Source organism: Centroberyx gerrardi, chromosome 9 (assembly GCF_048128805.1).
Source record: "Centroberyx gerrardi isolate f3 chromosome 9, fCenGer3.hap1.cur.20231027, whole genome shotgun sequence".
In the NCBI taxonomy this organism is placed as follows: Eukaryota; Metazoa; Chordata; class Actinopteri; order Beryciformes; family Berycidae; genus Centroberyx; species Centroberyx gerrardi.
The window spans coordinates 21,538,260-21,557,835 of record NC_136005.1 but is presented as its reverse complement, the minus strand read 5'-3'; the positions used below and the strand labels follow the sequence as shown (position 1 = coordinate 21,557,835).

The window sequence follows — 19,576 nt, the reverse complement described above, 5'->3', positions numbered from 1 at the left end:
GTGAGATTTTCTAATTACTGCGATTTCTAATCTCAGGATATTTTGTCTCTCACGCTCTCTGTCTCTTTATTCTGCCAGATACGTCTTTTCATGCCATCTGTGTCCGCATTCCAATCTCTAAAAAAAAAAATCAAGTGGGTTGGTTGCTAATGTAATGAGTATCATGGGACATTTATGTGCATGGAGTAATTTGTTCAGTTCATTTTCCCTATGATTTCATATTTACAGTGCTAGTTTAAGTCAAGTTTGGTAGGAACACATCTTTTATATCCATGAATACAGGGCATTGTGCATACTCCTCTATACTCACAATGTCATCCCTTATATCTCTACCCCATTGTCTCTGTCCCTCTTGACCGTATGCTGTCAGACAGATAAAATAATAAAATAAGTGCTCTTTATGCCAGTCAATAGGTGGTCGGTTTGATTAAAAGCAGGCCGGGCCCCTTCCATGGGCAGGGACCCTACTGAGAGCCCCCCCCCCCCGACAAACTGCCACCCACCTCCTTCTCTCTCTTCTTTCTTCTCTCTCCTTCCCAATCTCATTTATCAACTCTGATAGATCGCCCACCCCCTGCTTCTCATCATCAAAATGGCATCATGTTACCAAACAACTTGACATTTCGCTCAACGGGGTCTCAGCTAATGCACACCCACACACACACAGCACACCACAAGTATTACAATACTGTGAGGACATGCCATTGGTTTACATTCATGATACAGCGACTAATTCTCACCACTAACTTGAAATGTGCATGTTTTATTGAGGACTGATGCCCTCAAATGTCGTTTTCTGGTAACGGCACTACATCTGCCAGGACTTCTGGGCCCAACACACAGCTGCGAGCACACAGACATATTCAAAGACAAACCTGACCCACAGCCTGGAAAGTGGACATGTACGCTGAATAATTTATCAGGCTAATGGTGAATATGTGTCAGAGAGCCTAATTGAATTTTAGTGGTGTAGCTGTGGGTGTGTGTGTGTGTACGTTCATGAGCACACGTGCATGTGTGTGTCTGTTCGCTGTTGTGTGCAGTGCATTGTTGCATTCCTGTGTGCATACAGTTTGTTTGAGTGTGTGTGAATGCCTGTGTGCATGTTTTGCTGTGCTTCCATACAGACATACTGCGTGTGCATCTCTCCCTGCATGTACAGTATCTATGAGTGAGTGTGTTCAATACTGTGTGTGTGTGTGTGTGTGTGTGTGTGTGTGTGTGTGTGTGTTCACTGATGGCATACTGGCTCTCACAGGAGATGTCTGAGTGGCCTCTATTGATCTGTTACTCCGCATGCATTCCTTTAGGAATAAAAACTCTACATCACACCAATCAATGAACAAATGTGTGTGTGTGTGTGTGTGTGTGTGTGTGTGTGTGTGTGCGTGCGTGTGGGTGGGAGGGTGATCACATTACTGCAGCCCAAAGTGATGACATCAGGAGAACACTGTCCATCATAGTGGATTGCATGTGCACACACACACTCACACACACACACACACCACCACCACGGACAAGATATCGGAGGCCAGGTAATTACATAGATCCAAAACAGAAAGAAAGAAAGGTAAAAAGTGTGTGTGTGTGTGTGTGTGTGTGTGTATGCCAGTAAGAAGCATTCATCAGTAGTGAATGTGTGTATGTGTTTGGATGCTGATGTGCGCGCTGCATTAAGCATGAGGCTGACCTGAGACTTTCAGCGTGTGTTTGTGCATGCCTGATGTGTGTGTGTCATGCTTGACTTCATTTGTGACGATGTCCATATATGTATGCAGAACCAGTCCATATATTTAAATTTGTGTGTGTGTGTGTGTGTGTGTGTGTGTACTGTGTGTGTGTATGTAAGTAAAGTCCCCACTATAAAACCCAGTAACAGTGTGTGTGTGTTGCAGCCTATACAGTATTCAACACTGAACGACCCTGGTGAATACTGCATTTGGCTGTCTGGCAGTGCGTTCAGGTCATGTTCTCTATAACCTCAGCCTCTGGCACAGAGGTAGGGTTGTGCACACTGTAACCTTTTGCCTTTGGCTGAACTTCCCTTATTTGGTAGAGTGCAATCATGCTTCAGTTATTCTTTTCTTTTTATTGGCCCAACCACCGCTGGAACAAACCGTCACAGCCAACCAGGGAGACAGCCAAGGGGCCGAGCCCGGAGTGAGAGGGAAAAACAGGGGCAGGAGATTGTAGATGTGTGTGTGTGTGTGTGTGTGTGTATATATATATCTATATATGCTGTATAGACAGAGTGGGACCCGTACCTCCAGTAATTGCTAGAGTTCAGTTTTTCAGTTTTAGAGAGCAGAGAGGAGACACCACATGTATAATGAGACTGCAACCCTCCTATCAAATTATTATTCTGTCAGGTATCCTGTTTCAAGCAACACTGCACTGTGTGTGTGTGAGAGAGAATGTGTATATCACAATGTACCGTATGTCTGTATATGCATTAATGGGAGTGTGAGAGCCTAAAACTAAAAACCAAAAACTATAATATATCTCACCGCTGTTCCTGCCAAAAAATGCCCATCAGTAAATTCCCATTGTCCTCATGAATAAAAATGCCCACGACGGCCACCAACCTTTAACCATTTTCACACACCTTCCACAGACGACACACTGCAGCAACACACTGATGCTGAAAATGAATTTGAAAAAAAAAGAAAAAGACTTACTTTTATGTACAGTGTGTAGCCTTGAAGGACAAACTGAAGAGATTTATATTGTGCTTCTCCATAGAGCAGTATCCTGCAAGTGCTTTGAGCACAAAAAAATACATGCTAGATGCCTATAGAGAGGGAACAAAGAAGAGATGGAGGAAAAAAAGCGGTAAGAGGGAAAGGAGGAGAGAGAAAAAAGAGCGAGAGAGAGAGAGACACACACGTATGTTACAAGAAAACACAAGCGCACACCGACCCACACAGGACAAACCCCCACCCATCAAGCATAAAATGAATGTATACCTATGGAAGTGTGCACGAATATAAATAATATGTGCACAGAACACACACACACACACACACACATACACACAAACTCGCATAAACCCAAACACATACGCATGAAACCTCAAAACAACACACGAGCACACACGAGCACACACGAGCACACACACACACCACATAGGGCAGAGCCTCCTCCTCATACAAACACACATTTAAAGTCTAAGTGTCAGCTGCCTATTGAAATGTGTATAATCCCCTATAGTGAGGTGTCCTATATATTGTCACAGTAATTGCAGTGTGGTAAATAGCTGAGCGCTGGGGGCTTAGATGTGATACTGTATGGCTGCTGTGACAGGCCTCTTGGCACTCACTCACATTAATATTTGACTAGGATTGTTGACATGCTAAGAACACTGATGTAGTCTCACACACACACACACACACACACACACACACACACACACACACACACACACACGTGCAGCATAGTCAAATGCACAAAGAACATAAACGCGCATGCACAGAATCTAGTGAATAAGTGCACACAAAATACACACACACACACGCACACACGCACACACACACACACACACACAGAGGAAGCCTGTGATCCGTATCACTCCAGGCGATCTGTCATTCTTTATGTAGAAACAAAGCTCATTAATGTAGCCACAAACAACACAAATTCTCCATGTCTGAGATAAATGAACACGCAGTTACCGAGACACACAAAGGTAAAAACACACACACACACACGCCGCAATTTCAGTGGGGCCGAGAAAAGCGCATACACACACATGCACAGAAACACAAACGTTCAAACAAACAGGCACTTGCTGTCAAATGTTCCTTGTGGACACAGTTTAAAGGCATGGTGTCTGATATCAAAATTCTGTTTCTTTTTGTGTTTTTTTAAATGTTGGTTTCATTCTTTTTTATTTTTTAAGCATGGGGCGATTACAGCAGGTCTCCAGATTATAATATAATAGATAATATAATATCATCTAAAGTTATTGGCTGTGTTAAGCAGCCCAAGCAAAAGATAGGCTACTTTGGGCTGGAAGGCTAGTAGCTGAAGAACAGGGTGAAGAAAAAAAAAAAAAAAAACAACAACCACCCAATAAATTCACTGTAAAAGATTATACAAGAGCAAATTTATCACAAGTGACTCATGAGATTCAGACCAGACTTCTAATTATGAGGCCAACATTCTTCTTTTATAGATAAAACTTTCTGCTGAGTTCTGCTGAGTACGCTATGTTCTGTGATTTTTTTTATTTTTTTTTATATAATGGGAAGTCTCTCTATTCTGTCCTCCTTTCCTTACTGTTCCTATGGCACCCTCCGCATTCACTCACTCTCTCTCATTCACTTGTTCTCTCTCTCAGCAGGGAGGGACAGTGACAGATTGCTGTTGACCCCCATCACAGCTCTCTGACCCCATCCGTTTTTTACTACAGAGAGAGAGAGAGAGAGAGAGAGAGAGAGAGAGAGAGAGAGAGAGAGAGAGAGAGAGAGAGAGAGAGAGAGAGATGGTGACTGCTCCTACAGATACTGTATGCGGCTCTATAGACATTCTTTCTGTCACATCAAGCATGGGTATGACAAGAGAACGGACAGCTTGTGTTTCTGCGTGGGTCGGGCTGTCAAATTTCAGGATCTTACCAAGAATTTCACTGTTGGATGAAATATATTGTTAAAGAGAAAAATAATTAAAGCAGAATTTCAACAAACAGCACCCAGCTTTCCCCCATCGTACCTTCAGAGATGGTTAACAAGATAAATAACTTACTGTAAGACTAACTCCATAACTAGTAAACTTGATTCCTATGTCTACAGGGTTAGTGTCACAATAAAAGGCTTAAGCCTACACTGTACAAAGAAAGAAAGAATATCTGCAGTTCTGCAACACAAACATGCGCACACACATGGGAAACTGGAAATCAATTGTAATTATATAAATAGGTCAGAGCGAAACAAGGTTAAAGCCAGAGCACAACCTCTCCGCACTGTAATTGATCACCTCAAAGGCCTGTGTTGGCTACTGTTATATCATAGTTTGGATTCACACACAACCACAAAGAAGATGCACATGGCCCCCGCAGGCAACTGTTATATCACAGCAGCACACACAAGCACACACTCCATATCGGCATATTGATGTGCTCCAAGCACAGGCACACACATAGTCCATAGGCCAGACAAACACACACACACACACACACAAACACACACACACACACACACACGTTGAAGACTCCATCGGTAGAGAGGAGGGGAACAGTATGGGCCAGTGAGAAGGAGAGATGGAAGGAGGAGAGAGGAAGGGAGAGGAGGCAGTAATGAAAACAGTAATGAAAGAAAGCAGTGGTTACTGTTGGCAGTCCTAGTGAACACTGGCTATATAAAATATATTGTGGATGAGATCATCGTTTTCATGGCATTTGTATTCATTAGAGATTCATAAAAACAATGAAATTGGACTGGTTTTAGTTAACAAAGTGTTGAAGGGGTTTACAGGAATTTCCCTTTATGCATTTTCCCCAGAGCCAAGGACAGTTTGACCATTACGGTTTCTACTGCCAGTCATGAAGCCACCGAAGTTTGTTAAGGCACTTTTAGTTCTATGTGAGCAGGCATTTGCAATGTTGAGTATTCTATCACAGACATTTTGCAGGTATTGCTGTATATTTGCAGCCTAAAACAGCCAATATTTTGAAACCAAAACCTGGAGATAATGATTGCCCCAATAATAACTGTTGTCCATTTGAATATCAATCTAATCAAACCTAATCAGGTGTAGGGCCACCCTTTGCCTTCAGAACAGCCTCAATCCTCCTTGTAATGCTGCCATCCAAGTCCTGAACTGTGTGTAGTGGGATACTGGCGCTTGGAAGGATGGAAATCTGCTTCACACTCTGCACTCTGCACAGAACTTCACTGCATAAAGGTTTTAATGATGTTTAGATGTGGTGATTTGGGAGGCCATGGAAGGGGTCTCACCTCATCCTGGGGTTCATAAAACCCCTCTTGAATTTGTTTAGCAGTGTGTATGAGGATATTATCATCTTAGAATATGGGAACATCATGAGGGAACAGTGTTTGCGCCGCGGGGTCCTGTAAAAAGGCCTCGTATTCCTTGGCCGTTTTATATGACCATGCAGAGCAATCATCAGACTCAAACGGAAGGGCTGCCCATGATATTATAGATCATCACTATGTCTGCCAGCTGGCAACAGACACTGTGGGCTGAAGGCATCCTTTGGCTTTCTCCAAACATACACTCATCTGTCTGTATGTAGAAAACATGGTGAATGACAACTCATAAGATCATATCATATCACTTTTTTCCACTGTTCAGAGGTCCAGGTTTTGTGCTGCTTACACCAGGTTATGTATGTTCTGTTTATTGACCTTGATACATGCGGCTTCCGAATGGAAACCCTGCAATAAATCCCAGCTTTGTGAGGGTTATGACGTATAAGCACAGGCATGCCTTTATGTGTGTGTGTGTGTTTGTGTGTGTGATGACATGCAGTACATTGACTGTGTGTCAGTGGTGCTCAGTGAGCGGACATGCAGCTAGGTTTAAGTACAAAGCAGGCAGGAGACAGACAGTTAATTACCAGGTAGCATACAGTCAGTCTCAATGAGAGCAAATTGCTTATTGACACACGGGGCTTTGAGACAATACTGAACACAACTCACTGAGACAATAAACCCAGACAACACTAATACAACAAACTCAATAGAGGTGACACTTGTTTCTCCCTCAAACATAAATACTGTATACAGCCTCAGTTGATACCACTAATCAGTGGCAAAGATACATTCCAATGCAAGTAATTATGTGTTAGAATTTAGAATAGTTAAGAGTTATAATTTAGTTAGAATGAGTTATAATAAGTTATAATTCTAATACATTTTGGGGGACAATTTTCTGTGACATTGTAAGAATAAGTTCAAGAGTGCAAAATGAAAGCAGCTTGCAGGGACTAAAAATGTTCATTTCATTCATCTTAATTTTTGCGAAAATTTGAATTGCACACTGCAATCTCAGCTACTAATGAGTTAATAAAGTTGTAGAAAGAGGTATTTTTCTATCTAAAAGTAAAACTGTTTGAGAATATATGTTAGCATTTATATAAGTTAGCCAAAAATGATGTTTGAACAAATGCAAGATAGGGGCTTCAGAGCACAGCACAGCTCTTAATATGACACAGCTAAGAACCAAGAGAGAACAAAGAGCAGCAGACAAAGAGGCTGCACTGTACTCTGTGTGTGTGTGTGTGTGTGTGTGTGTGTGTGTGTGTGTGTGTGCGCGCGTGTGCATCTTGAAAAGTACATGAATATGCATGCGCAGAGTATGTGCATGAGAGCGAACTGCTCTGAGGCTAAAGGCAAGAAGAGAAACTGCAGAATTTCAGGAATGAGTTTGAAGCAGCGTGGGCAGGCATTTCTAAATATACACCGCTGTACTTAAAAGTGGTGATAACAAAACACTGGAAGCCTGCGCCAGGATCTACCTACCACACAGGCATTTCTTTGAATTCAGCTTAACATTATGCAAGCTACAAAGGCATGCCATACCATTCGTCAGCAATATTATATCACACGCAGGGGTGCAGCGGAGGATAAACCTGACAAAACTGAGTTCACCCACCGTTTCAAGCTTATACAAATGTGTCAAAAGTATAAAGAAATAAGCGGCATAATGCAAGTTACACAAACATACTGCAGAGTCTTTCAAGAAAAGAATGTGTGATACTCTATTGACCGCTACATCACAGAAATGTATCGTGCTTGTGTGTGCTTGTTGTTCAGACCATGCAGAACTAAAAGTCTCATCTGAAACTAATACAAATGAAAGACTTTTGGGTATGGGGTGGGAGTCCAGCGCTGCAAGCTACCACAAAGTATCAAGTAACATGACCGGGCCAGGCTGTTTCATGGCAGTAGGGGACAAGCGTACCGCATCACTCACCCGCTTTCTCCCTGCTTCAATTCATTACCATGCTAACCCTCTCTCCAGCCTCTCCACAGCTGAAGAGCTCGCAGAGAGCTGCAGCAGGTTTCCTGTGGAGTGAGTCTTCCCCCAGGCTGAGCTGTGGATTAATCTTTTTAGGGCCTCCTCTAGCGGGGCAATGGGCCATTAAATTGAGCCGGAATAGACACCGCAGAGAAAGAGGGAGAAACAGAGGGAGCGGGAGAGGATGAAAGACGGAGAAAGAGAAAGTAAGAGAGGCAAAAAGTAAGGAAGAGTGAGATGAATAGATTAATGGACGGGGAGAGACATGAGGGGAAGCATCATTGTCTTCTCAGTGGGGGGGTTAGGAGTATTGTTTTATTATTTTAGTCTGCATTAGACATTCATAAATGCACACACACACATACACACACACACACACACACATACAAGAATAGATATGCACACTACTGTAGGTAATGAGAGCGCACAAAAACACAAAGCCACACAGGAAACACACACTGTTGGGGCTGCTGAGAGAAGACTGGACATGGATCAACACATACACACACACACACACACACACACACACACGACGTGGATCAGTGGACCAGTGGACCAGTCATGTCTGTCTCACAAAGGTGATCAACCTCTAAGTATCTCTCTCTCTCGGCTCAGTTCCAGCCATCCCTTTTGTCACCACATCAACTCGCTGGCTAATTTCTCCATTGTAGTGGTTTCTGAATCTAATTACCCCTCCAATATAGATTAAACCAAGTGCTCCCTCTCCCTCTCTCCTTTCCTCCCTCCCTCTCTTCCTCTCTTCCACTCGTTCTCTCCATCCCTCTCCTCCCTCCACCCTTAACCTTGAGGATCAGAGGAGCACAGTGTGTTCTCCCTCTCGGCTCCTCTCTCATTAGCTAATTGAAATGGCTTTGGCTGGGAATGGGAGCAATATGTTGGCTTAACGAGGGAGCCATTTAGAAGGGATTTGGGAGGCAGAGTCTGTCTCCAGCTGAACGAGACCGACGGAAAAAATGAAGCGATATTCCTGAAACACATTTCAGATGCAATCGATAACATTTAGACTTTTTGTGAACTGATAAAGCGAGGCCCTAATCCTGCCCTTTTTTTCCCAGCCCAATGGCTTATAGCCAAGTCAAAGGAGAGAGAGTCAATAGCAACACAGCACACAATGCCAAATAAATCATATTATTTTTTCAACTTCAAATCCTGAAGTCTTTATTGAACAGCAAAGAATGAACTTTAAACTTGTACACAAACAATCTAAATGTCTCACACCCATACAGCTTCCCATTATTTCTACTATATTGCATCCATTGTTGAGAGGAAAGGACATTGTAGTAACTAAAATCAATTTTACAAAGGATTTAATTGCATGACAATCTTGGACTTGCAGAGTTGCATCCAAATACAACTTTTGGCCGATAATTTAATGTTATTTAATGTGTAATGTCAACTTTTTAACCCCCATCACCCACACAAAAAGGTAATCATTGACCCTGAGTGCATTAATACGGTCCTAGACCTGGACGTCACTGTAATCTTTTGCAGCAGCAGTGGTGTGTGCATGTGTGTGTGTGTGTGGGGGGGGGTGTGTGTGTGAGTTTTGTGGTGAACCCACTGCTCTACAGCCTCTCTCTACACACTCTGCCATGTTCACTGGGACAGGGACGGAGGGATGGAATGAGGAAGAGGAGGAAGGATGAGAGCGAGGAGGAAAAAGCAATTAAAGCGTCTTCTCTCATCCTCCCTCCTCACCTGCTCCCGTGGGACAGAGCGTGCACGCACACACACACACACACACACACACACACACACACACACACACTCACACGCACACACACACACCACCCGAGGGAAAATGAGCTGATTAGGGGGTGTCAGACAGGTTTATTAGGTCTGTGTGCCTGTGTGTGTGTGTGTATGTGTGTGTGTGTGTGTGTGTGTGTGTCTGTCACTGGTCACTGTCGGACCGCTAGCACATGGCGAGTAGCACAGCTGGGTCATCGTGTTTATAATTAAGATAAGACTAAGAGGGTGCTGCTATCGCTCCTCTTTAATTCTCTCTCTCTCCCTCTCCTCCCTCCTCCCTCCTCTCTTTGTCTGCTTCTCTTGCTCCTTCTGTTTCTGCTCCCTCTCTCCCTCCCATCACTCCCATCTCTCTCTCTCTTCCCCCAGCTTTCACTTTCACCCCCCCCCCCCCTCCTCTGTCCCCCTCTTCAGTGCATGTATAGAGGTTGATGTTGACTAGGCTGAGGTTAACTAAGACAGGTTACAGCCACCTATAACGGTCTAACCAGACAACCAGAGCGGAAACGACAGACTGATAAAAGTTCCTCTAGAGGGAGAGAAACAAAGCCCTTACCTGGTTATGAATATGGCCCCTCCAATAGAGCAGAGAGAAAGATAAAAAAAAAAAAAACTGAGTGTGTGTGTGTGTGTGTGTGTGCAAGAGAAATAAAGAAAAAAGAGAGAAATGGAGGAAAAAGCGGGGGAAAGAGAGATCATTTTTCATGCAGGTTAACAACTGCTGCACGGGGATATTAACTGCTTAGTGTGCCTGTATGTAGCTGTATGGGAGACAATGGGAACAAAGGATTCTCTGTGTGCCAGTGACTCTGTGCTGAAAATAACCAGCGCTGTAGTGGTATTTGAGGAGGTGGTAGTCCATCCTGCTGAGGGGGTGGGGGGGGGGTGGGGAGACTATACTGTGATCCTACCATGCGTTATATCTAAATGGTAATCTTAATGGTGTACTCTCAATGCCCAGAGGAAGAGACGGGCAGACTCTGAATACCTGCATAAACCCTCAGCGCCGCTGCCGATAATAACCCATACAGGTCACAATGTATTCCTTATATACTGTATTTCCTCTACAACAATGCGATATACTTAACTACATAAACAGGAATTGAGCATCTAAAGTTTCAAGATAACTTTAAAAAACTCAATTTGCAGTGGATCAATTTGCATTTCTTCACAACAGGAGCTAAAAATGAGAATAAAGTGAAAAAAAAAAAAAAAAGCAATCCAAAAGCAGGGCTTTAATGTATGTTGTGTATTTACTTACACTGTATACAGTGATTAATGGACAGCACAGTAGGCTAAGCTGTAAAAATGGATTTCCTCACAGCTGTTGCACAAGGGATTTTGGTTGAATCAGACCGGCACTAAGACCTACTGTAACATTTAAAATGAAGGAATATTCCGGCAACATATTTCAGATGCAACCCGATAACATTCAGACATCTTATGAACTGATAAAGCGAGGCCCTAATCCTGTCTATTTTTCCCAGCCCAGGCTTATAGTCAACATAGAGATAGTGAATAGCAACAAGACACATAATGCCAAATAAATCCTATATTTCTTCACCTGCAAATCCTGCATTCTTTATCTGCACAATAGCAAAGAGTGAACTTTAAACTCGCACACAAACAACATAAATGTCTCACGCTATATCCCAGCATGTCTATTATTGAAAGGCAGGTACATGGTGTTCACGAAAAGTCATTCATTGCGACCTTTAAGAACAATATAATGAGACAATTTTGAACTCTTTGCATCCAAATACAACATTTTGGCACAGGCGTATTATTTAACGTTCTTTCCGTCAAAAGAATAAAATAACCAATGTACCATCGTTCAGACTGTTAAAGTGTACTTTTACAGTGATCTGCGAGATCACGGTATTGTTCAAACTAAATACAACACGTTCTCAGTTGCATCCGAGAAGCCCGGCAGCCCGACACTCGTCTCGTAGCCACGGCGGGGTTCAAAAGGGTGAGACAGGTAAACGGAATCGTTTGCCGGAGAAATGACTTCCCGGCTCGCTAATTGGCTCAACTTGTCTATGTTGAGTGCATTCAACTCACATAATTACTGCCAGGGCTTTTCAACAGTCGGGAGAATGGAATTTATGATTGAATGCGATTATTCCTGGCGCTCCAAGCTCAGGGCGAGCCGCTATTTGACTTTGTCACTTTGATTGGAGCGGTTTTGGCGCGCCCGCTTTACGTCCGGCGCGTGTAAATCATCCGCCGCTCGCCTCGACAAACAAAGAGAGGGCAAAGGAGCAAGAGAGTGCTCTATCTCTCTCTTTCATCCCTCTTGCCTTCTCCCTCGCTCGCTCTCTCTCTCTCTCTCTCTCTCTGCACACCTTTCAGCTGGGTGATTAATGAAACATGTAACTCATTCATCACTGCTAATGTCACTTTCCTTAAGACCTGATTTTAATGCTGACCTAGTGGAAAAGACACCTCGGTGGAAGGAGGGAAGAAAAAAAAAAAAAAAAAGAAGACGGAGGGAAACAGCTTGCAGCACAACCTTGAAATGTCTGTCCCTGTCATATGTGAATGTATGTGCGTGTGTGTTGGTGTGTGTGTGTGTGTCTTAATGGGGTGATGTTGGGCTATTAAAACCATTAGCGCTGGTTTTCAACACTAAGGCCCTCGATTCACTTCAGAGGTCTGATGCTCTGTATCCTTTCCCCTTGTCTCTCAAAGGCAGCATGTTATTAACACTGCATGTGTGTGTGTACTGTATGTGTATGTGTGTGTGTGTTACTTTTATTTATTCATGGAGATTTTTGGAGGTCTCAGTACTAGTATCGTATCTTCTATTGTTGCCCATTACTCATTTACTCAATTCACTTTCTCTGCATTTCCAGTCTGCCTCTCCATGTTTGTGTTGGGGTGTGTGTGTGTGTGTGTGTGTGTGTGTGTGACAGCACCTTCTTGTAGGAAGCTTATCACTGTTTTAAAGTGAGATACAAGTGATGAGACACACGAGGCACACGTGACATGAGCTGCCTCCCCATATTCGCAAGGGAAACAGAGGAATGCTCATTCCGTTTTTCTGAAGTACGTTTCTTTGTTCTGTAGTGATACTTTGTTAATGGAGTCAGAGAGAGAGAGAGAGAGAGAGAGAGAGAGAGAGAGGGAGAGAGAGAGAGAGAGAGAGAGAGAGAGAGAGAGAGAACATGCACCCTAGGTTCTCTCTCTTCCCTGTCTCCCCTTCCTCTTTTTTCTCTTTTCCCTTTTCCTCATCCCTCTCTCTTCACCCCTCTCCCGCTTCTTTCTTGTTTTGCACTTTCATCTCTCTCTCTCTCTCTCTCTCCATTTCATTCTCACTCTCTCCATCTCTGTCTCCCCTTGATACTGCTCTCCCTCTCTTTCACTTGCTTCTGTAACCGCTCTCTCTCTCTCTCTCTCTTTTCTTCCCTACCCCTTCACCCCCCTACATTCCTTTGCCTGTGTGTGTGCATGTGCGTGTGTGTGTGTCTCTCTGGTTATTAACCTGCTGTCAGCGGGAGGTATGGGGCTCCATCCATTAACCCTGAGCACCTCTGGGCCCCTGGACACCCGGCATATACACACAGGCTGACACACACACACACACACGCACACACACACACTGTCACACACACACACGGGAGCATTGGGCCAAAAGAACTCTTGTGGTACACGTATTGCCCTGATGGCAGGCATCTCCTGCATTACTGGGGTCAATATCCACCAGCTTGCACACACACACACACACACACACACACACACACACACACACACATATACATACATGCATGTATGTATGCATTCATACACACAGGCATTATTACTACACATTTATGTAGCATTTCCACATATGGTGAAGTGCCCTTGTCTTTGTGTGAGAAAGAGCTGAAGGTCAAGTGACATACAGCGAGAGAGAGAGAGAGAGAGAGAGAGAGAGAGAGAGAGAGAGAGAGAGAGAGAGAGAGAAAGAGACAAAGACAGAGAGAGGGGCAACAGGGGACAAAGAGCAGAAGAGGGAGAGGCACAAGGTTAGGACAACATCACAGTATGGAGAGGGGAAGGTTGTTTGAGCAGACACACATACACACACACACACACACACACACACACACACACACACACACACACACACACACACACACACACACACATACCACACACACACACACACACACGCAAACCTCGAAAGAATTGTTGCACCATTTTCGAGTGTGACCACCCCTGTGTCTCTCAGACATACAGACGTGTGTGTGTGTGGGGCCATGTGTGTTCAATCTAATCAGTGTGTGTGTGTGTGTGTGTGTGCGGGAGTGAGGTCTGCCAGTGTTTTTGGAAGCAGAGGACCCTGAACATCAAATATTTATGGAGCTTGGCCGAGGCAGCACAGCCACATGTGTGACACAGGCAGGCTAAGCGTCAAGAGGCGAGGCCCATGAAAAATGGATGGGCTTCCAGAGAAAGGGGACCATCTATTCTGAGACAGAGATAAGAGGGCAGGGAAGTGGTGGAGGTATGCAAGGGGGTCTCTGGCAGCATGTGTGTGTGTGTGTGTGTGTGTTTGTGTGTTTGTGTGTGTGCGTGTGTGGGAGGGCGTCTATTCTTGTGCTTCTATCCTTGTGAGATCCAGTTTGAGTTTTAGACCTCTCAGAGTGAGGACATTTTTGCAATGTGAGGTCAGTTTTGTGTTAATTGTGTTTTGCTCTCATAGGAATAAAAGTACAAGTGTGTGTGTTTGTGGGTGTGTTGTGCAAAAAACTCATGTTTATGTTTTTATATGTGTGAGCTAAGCTGGAGACAGAGATAGAAAAAGAGAAAGAGTAGGGAAAGAGCAAAAGAGGGAGGTGAGGAGGTACAGAAACAAAGTGTAAACGTTGACTGGACATGCCAAACAGCAATCAGTCAGTTTATGTCATGGTTATCCCCATGGTGGAGGAAAGAAAGACAGAGAGAGAGGGTAGGGAACAGAGTATAGGAGGGAAAATTTGGTATTCAGTCAAGGATATGGAGGTAAATGGTAAGGAAAAGCAAAGGTAAATAAAGCGAGATGGAGATAGGGAGACCTGGAGTTAAATGGCATTAGTGAGAAAAAAGGGATACAGAGCAAGAGGGAGAGTGAGTTTGGTTTGGAGGCTGAGATAAGGAATTAGTAAAGGTGCAGCAATCCTCTGAGCTGTCAACTGCAAATGGAGTGTGTGTGTGTGTGTGTGTGTGTGTGTGTGTGTGTGTGTGTGTGTGTGCTGGGGAGGAGGGGGGTTCCTGTTTCTGTGAGTGTTTTTGTGTACGCTGGATGCAATTAGTGTTATCAGGTATGCAATGCATCCAGTAATAAGAGCAGTTCTGGAATACTTAACAACCTGGTTGACTGACACCTAAAGGTAGAGCAGCTGCACTAAGACAGCTGGTGTCAGCCACAGAGAGAGAGAGAGAGAGAGAGAGAGAGAGAGAGAGAGAGAGAGAGAGAGAGAGAGAGAGAGAGAGAGAGAGAGAGAGAGAGAGAGAGAGAGAGAGAGAGAGAGAGAGAGAGAGAGACACAAAGAATAATCAAATTTGAACATTACTGCATCTTAAATGGTCTTATATTTAGTGCATTTCCTTTATATTTATATTTTGTTTACATTAGCTGTTGTTGTATAACGGTTTGGCAATGTAAGGAAAATCTCACCATGCCAGTAAAACTGAAATGAGTGAGAGAGACAGGCAGACAAACAGAGAGAGAGAGAACATTATGATGCTGTAGTGAGGACAACACTACCCTTTAAAAAGGCTATCGACTTGTTTGCATGTATGTATTCATACATATATATGCATTTTTATGGGTATGCACTCGTGCCTGTATCTGTGTATGCATTCATATTTGCTTTTGTAGACATTAAACATGTGCGTGCCTCTATGTACTGTATGTGCACATATATGTGCATTTTTGTCAGGATGCATATGCACGTGTGTATGTGCAGCATGAGTGTCTGTGAGTATGTGCATGTGTGTGTGTGTGTGTAGTCACATATCTGCAGGCTTGGTTTCCCAGCTGAGCTAATGGTGCATGCTCCTCTCTCAGCAGGGGATCTCTCTATCCACCCATCCCAGCCCGCTGTTGCTTAAAACACACCAACACCCCCAAACCACCGCTTCTCTGTTCTTGTTCCTGCCTGTATTCCCTGCATTGCTCACTCTCTGTATAACCGCAGCACAAATGGCTTGAATGGACCGAAGCCAAGTTACAAATATCGTATTAGATTCACAAAACCCATTGCAAAGAAAGCTTTTATCTCCAAACAAATTGGGTTGAATAGGTATCATGGGCTCTAGGGTCTATTAAGCAGCACACAAAGGACAATGTAAACTTCCAGATGATTAGAGGCAAATCGGTGCATCAGTGGGGTTCCTCTGTCTCAAACTAAGCACACAGGGAGAGTGTATGAATAAGTAAAACAGTATAAATTTATGTCTAAACATATTAAATGCACACAGTGCCAATATGCACTTCAAATAGAATGGTGCGAGCTTAGAGGCCGGCTCATTATTCATACAACCTTCTCAATTCAGACAGGTGTGTGTGCTCATAAATGTGTTTGTGTGTTCTTACATGACGCGCTGCTGCATGCATACATGCTTGTGTGTGTCAGTGTGTTTGCTGCCACTGTGTGTGTGTGTGTGCGTGCATGTATGGTGGCAGTTCACTAGCCTGAGCGAGGCAGAGTTAATAACATATTAGGCCTCTAATGTGGAGTGGAACCTCACATGCAATGATTTTACACATTATTATTATTATCATATGCATAGCCCAACCTCTAATTAGGACGATTAGCGCTAGAATACAGCTGTGCACCGGGCGGCGCTCATCATGTGAATTTACAGCCAAATGTCACACAACAGGAAGAGGAGGAAGAGGCAGACGAGAGGAGCGAGGGAGAGGAGGAGGAGGATGAAAAGGTAAAGCAAAATGCCAGAGGATGTGAAGGAAATGGAGAGGAGCAAGAAGCAGGATAACAACAAGGAGCAGGTGTGAAGGCTGGGGGGGAGAGAGAGAGGAGGAAGAAATTAAAAATACATTAAGAGAAAGAAATTAAGATATTAGAAATTAAGAAATTAAGAGAAGAAATGAAAAAGGAGGAAACGAAGGGGGGGGAGAACGAAGGGGGAAGAATGAGGGAGAGTGGGAGTGGGAAGAGGAAGGAGAGGAAAGCGATGAGAACTTGGACACTGAAATATCCCCCTTTTTGGAAGAGAAAAGATGTGTTTTGTGTGTTGGTGTGTTCTTTTTTGCCTTTTTCTCACTCTTTCTTTGTTCTCTCTCATTCACCCTCTTTCCATTTTAGCTCTTCTCTTAAGCTCTGTCAATCAAACTGTTTAAAAACTGCTCTGAAACCGCCCTCAGTGGGGAGGAGAAGGAGGGGAGAGATGGAAGAAGAGAAGTGAGAAAAATGAAGGATGAAGGAGCAGAGACGATGAAGGAGAAGAAAGTCGAACAGAAGAAGAGGGAAAACAAGCACAAAGAGGAATAGGGCGCATAGGAGAGGAGCAGCAGTAGAGGGAGGAGGAGGAGAAAGAGGGAGAGGATGAGGAAAAAAAGAAGAGGAAGAAGAAAAATATCGTTGTAAAGGAGAAATAGGAGATGAGGAGGAAGAGGAAATGGGGAAAGGACAGGGCAGAAGGTAAAGTCATTTATATGGATGGGTAACAGGCCTTTTGTGATGGCATGCACATATACATATATACACACACACACACAAAAACACACACACACACACAAAAACACACACACACACACACGCGCACACACACACACACACACACACACACACAGACGTGTCACCTTCCTTGACATCAAGCCCGCAGGGACACTGTACGCTTGCGGACGTCTTGGCGATTAATGTGTGTGTCCATGGCCAGTGCACAGTACCTTATTTACATACATATTAAATATATACGTAGATACACACACACACATACATACACACACACACACACACACACACACACACATCCGCACATAAATGTAGGCAGCATACAGCACAAGCTCAGACATGTAATTTCAGGAGGCATTTTTCAGGAATGGTTAACATGAGTTTGACATTCATGCTCCATCCTCTGTGCTTAAACATGCAGTGAGCGTGTGTGTGTGTGTGTGTGTGTGTGTGTGTGTGTGTGTGTGTGTGTGTGTGTGTGTGTGTGTGTGTGTGTGTGTGTGTGTGTGTGTGTGTCTGACAGGTGTCCTGGCCTGAGATAAACCAATAATAACTCAGTCTTTATTGCTTATCTGTTTAGAAATGCTCAGAATGTAAATACACACGCACACACACACACAGACATGTGGACACACACTCACAGACTGATAAGCTCCCAGGCTACAGCGGCCCGCACAAAAAGGACCCACCTTGCATATTGATAAACCGTACTAAGCCCTTATGTTGAGCCTCACAGCATATCTGCCTTAAACATCCCATCATATCACACAGATGTGAGAAAATCACATCAGAATGAATTAAACTGCAGGCTAATATTGTCTCAATACTGCATAATGTCTGTATGATACCAGTTCTTTTCATGACAAATGAACATAATGTTGTCATTATTTTGTTCATTTGATTCAGAAATGTACGTTAGAGGTCCTGGAATTAAAAAGAAAAGCAAAAAGCAAATGACCATCCCTCTTGATAAACTGAACATCTGTACAAAAAGAGAAAATCATTCACAAATTATATATTGTAAGTGAAAATATATTCAGCTGGTGGGGAACTATGGGAATTACAGGATTACTGAAGTCAGGATACATAACATCTCTCTGCCTTCCCTCCACCATCTGCACTCTTCTGAATAAGCTTTGGCCTGATAAATGGACAGTTCCAAACAATTTACTCTCTCAACAGAGAATAAACGCTTTCAAAAAGTGTACTAAGTGTAATATTGCTGCTCAATGCAGCCTGCACCTTCCCAACTGAAAAAGAGAACAGTATGTGAGTGTAATAACAGTGGCATTATTGGTGTGCATGTAAACACACTCATAGATTCCAAAGGGTCATATGTAAGCTTCTTATGAAGCAGCCTATAGAATGTGTAGGATTTAGGTGATCTTAAGGTGGCCTCATGTCCCAAATGCATATCCATCCCATAATGAGTCAGCAAACACGCATTGCGGCCGTCCTTGATAATGCCACATCAGCAGCAGCAATGACAGATGCCTCGCCTGTGGAATCTGCTTTGTTTGAATAGGCCTGATCTATCAATATTGTCTTACACCCTGATTAGCTCTGATCCATGTGAGTGTTCTCAGAAGAGAGAAGCAGAGACAGAGTGTTTGTGTCCCGGCTCAGGATAACGCCTGCCTATTTTGTTCTTTTTCTCTAAGTGACACTGTCTTGTCCAGTGTCACTTAGAGTTACAGCCCATTTACTACTGTCTGCATCTAGTTTACATTTCCCCCAATCATTTTGCCATGCATGCTGTATGTAATTATCTAGGTTAACTGCTGTCCCGGGCTAACAAAGACGCCCCAAATAAGACATGGATGTGACAATAAAGTTTGTAAGGCAACACGTATTGAGGGAGTTTTTCCATTTCGCTCTGTGAGTGTCAGCGTAACATAATCATAATGGATGTTAGTTGGGGAAATGTTTTGTCCCAAGTTTACATTGTGACACGCCCGCCCTCCGGCCTCGCTCCTCCAATCAAAGAGCCTGAAATATTCTCTGGTCCAATGAGGTCTCTGAGTGCGCACACCGATATGAAGACACTCAACTCGGGCACAATGAATTAACAATGAAACAGAGAGACTTAAAACCAAATTAAAGCTTCATGTTTACTGTCAGGAAATGTTCAAGTCTGTGAAGTAGTTTTTCACACTGTAGAA

The 19,576-nt window shown here is 43.6% G+C and overlaps 1 protein-coding gene across 4 annotated transcripts in view; it reads right to left on the bottom strand.

Annotated features, from left to right (window-relative positions):
• The window catches only part of pik3r3b (phosphoinositide-3-kinase, regulatory subunit 3b (gamma)), a 170,461-nt gene that overhangs the window by 124,376 nt on the left and 26,509 nt on the right, over window positions 1-19,576 (bottom strand). The window contains exon 2 of one of the 4 annotated variants that reach the window (XM_071915096.2): window positions 876-887. The exons of the other annotated variants lie outside the window; for them this stretch is intronic. Within the exon in view, the coding sequence (XP_071771197.1) occupies window positions 876-887 (12 nt within the window). The remainder of the gene's footprint in view (window positions 1-875; window positions 888-19,576) is intronic. 4 annotated transcript variants of the gene reach the window in all.